This window comes from Micropterus dolomieu, unplaced genomic scaffold (assembly GCF_021292245.1).
Source record: "Micropterus dolomieu isolate WLL.071019.BEF.003 ecotype Adirondacks unplaced genomic scaffold, ASM2129224v1 contig_1295, whole genome shotgun sequence".
In the NCBI taxonomy this organism is placed as follows: domain Eukaryota; kingdom Metazoa; phylum Chordata; class Actinopteri; order Centrarchiformes; family Centrarchidae; genus Micropterus; species Micropterus dolomieu.
In genome coordinates this window covers 2,729-4,780 of record NW_025730285.1, presented here as the reverse complement: position 1 = coordinate 4,780, position 2,052 = coordinate 2,729, and the positions used below count along the sequence as shown (strand labels likewise).

The 2,052-nt window shown below is 51.4% G+C and overlaps 1 protein-coding gene across 1 annotated transcript; it reads left to right on the top strand.

Annotated features, from left to right (window-relative positions):
* Window positions 1-916: 916 nt before the first annotated feature.
* Window positions 917-1,835, top strand: atp6v1g1 (ATPase H+ transporting V1 subunit G1; the record flags this gene model as incomplete). The annotated part of the gene is given in 2 exon segments (XM_046041319.1): window positions 917-1,017; window positions 1,113-1,835. Coding segments are annotated over 2 exon segments (275 nt in total), but the record flags the coding sequence as incomplete, so codon positions are not given.
* Window positions 1,836-2,052: the final 217 nt, after the last annotated feature.

Sequence of the window (2,052 nt, the reverse complement as noted above, 5' to 3'; positions counted from 1 at the left end):
TCTCTCTCTCTCTCTCGCTCTCTCTCTCGCTCTCTCTCTCGCGCTCTCTCTCTCTCGCTCTCTCTCGCGCTCTCTCTCTCGCGCTCTCTCTCTCTCGCTCTCTCTCGCGCTCTCTCTCTCGCTCTCTCTCTCTCGCTCTCTCTCTCGCGCTCTCTCTCGCTCTCTCTCTCTCGCGCTCTCTCTCGCTCTCTCTCTCTCGCGCTCTCTCTCGCTCTCTCTCTCTCGCTCTCTCTCTCGCTCTCTCTCTCGCCCACTCTCACACTATTTCTCTCTCTCTCGCCCACTCACTCTCTCTTTCTCGCTCTTTCTCGCTCTTTCTCGCTCTTTCTCGCTCTTTCTCGCTCTTTCTCGCTCTTTCTCTCTCTCTCTCGCTCTTTCTCTCTCTCTCTCGCTCTTTCTCTCTCTCTCTCTCGCTCTTTCTCTCTCTCTCTCGCTCTTTCTCTCTCTTTCTCGCTCTTTCTCGCTCTTTCTCGCGCTCTCTCGCTCTTTTTCGCGCTCTCGCTCTTTTTCGCTCGCTCGCGCTCTCTCTCTCTCGCTCTCTCTCTCTCGCGCTCTCTCTCTCGCTCGCTCTTTCTCGCTCGCTCTTTCTCGCTCTCTCGCCCTCTCTCTCGCCCCCTCTCTCTCGCCCACTCTCACACTATTTCTTTCTCTCTCGCCCACTCTCACACTATTTCTCTCTCTCTCGCCCACTCACTCTCTCTTTCTCTCTCTCGCCCACTCTCGCCCTCTTTCTCTCTCACTCGCTCACTCTCTCTCTCTCTCTCTCTCTCTCTGGCGGGTCTCTCGCCCTCTCTCTCACTCGCCCTCTCTCTCTCTCTCTCGCGGGCCTCCCGCCCTCTCTCTCAGGCAGGTAGTGGATGTCTCTCGCCCTATCTCTCTCTGACAGGTCTGTCGCTGTCTCTCTCGCCCTCTGCAGGTAAGAACCGGCGTCTGAAGCAGGCGAAGGAGGAAGCCCAGGCGGAGATCGAACAGTACCGCCTGCAGAGAGAGAAAGAGTTCAAGACCAAGGAGGCGGCGGTACGTCACATGACACCTGCTGATGCTGCTGTTTGTTAAAAACATTTGTTTATTTATCTTCCTGATGTCTCTGTGTCCCGCCCCCACCCTCTCAGGCCCTCGGTTCCCATGGCAACAGCGCAGTGGAGGTGGACCGCGACACCGCCGAGCGGATGGGTCGTATCCAGGCCAGTTACCGCGGTAACCGGGAGGCGGTGCTAGGCGAGCTGCTGCGGCGCGTCTGCGACATCCAGCCGGAGTTTCACGCTAACTACCGCGTGGCCGGCTGAGGGGGCGGGGCCAGATCTGAGAGGGCGGGGCAAACAGAGGAGACCATGGACGTTAGCAACATTAGCAAAACAAAGAAGTAATGCTCCCAGAGAATTAGTCCTTTTATTTTAGGTCCTTACTTCCTGTTTGGCTGCTCCGAACAAAGACCTCGTTAATAAGTGTTGTTACCGTGTCGATGTTAACGAAGTATTTATATATAAGTGATATTTCCTGAACCTAACAAAATAAAAGTCTTTCTACTTCTCTGTGAGGAAAAATCAGCCAATCAGCTGTCGGTAAAATAAATTATAAACTAAATGAAATCAGATTTAACGAGCCGATTTTTTTTCTCTAAACTCTCTCCTCCAATCAGGACGCACAAATCATCTGCCTTGGCTCTCTAAGGTGATTGGCCGGAGAAAGTAGAAAGGCTTTTATTGTGAAAATCTTCTGCATTTCCACTGTTTTTTTGTTTGTTTCCTGTGTGTGAACATGTGTCTTCCTGTTAATGTTTGTAAAGTGATGATGAAATAACAGAAAATAATAAACTGGATGTTGATAGGCTGAAACTGTGTAATGCTGCTCTGTGATTGGCTGAGCTAAAGACCAGCAGTGGGCGCTGTGTTGTTGATCCTTGAGAGGGTTTTAAAGGTCCTTGAAGTTCTCCTGAGGGGCCTTGAGGCATCCTGGAAAGATCTGAAGAGAAACAAATGATCAGAGTTAATGAGGCTGCTGATACTTTACTCCGGTACTGCTCTGAAGTATACATTTGATGTACATGTACTT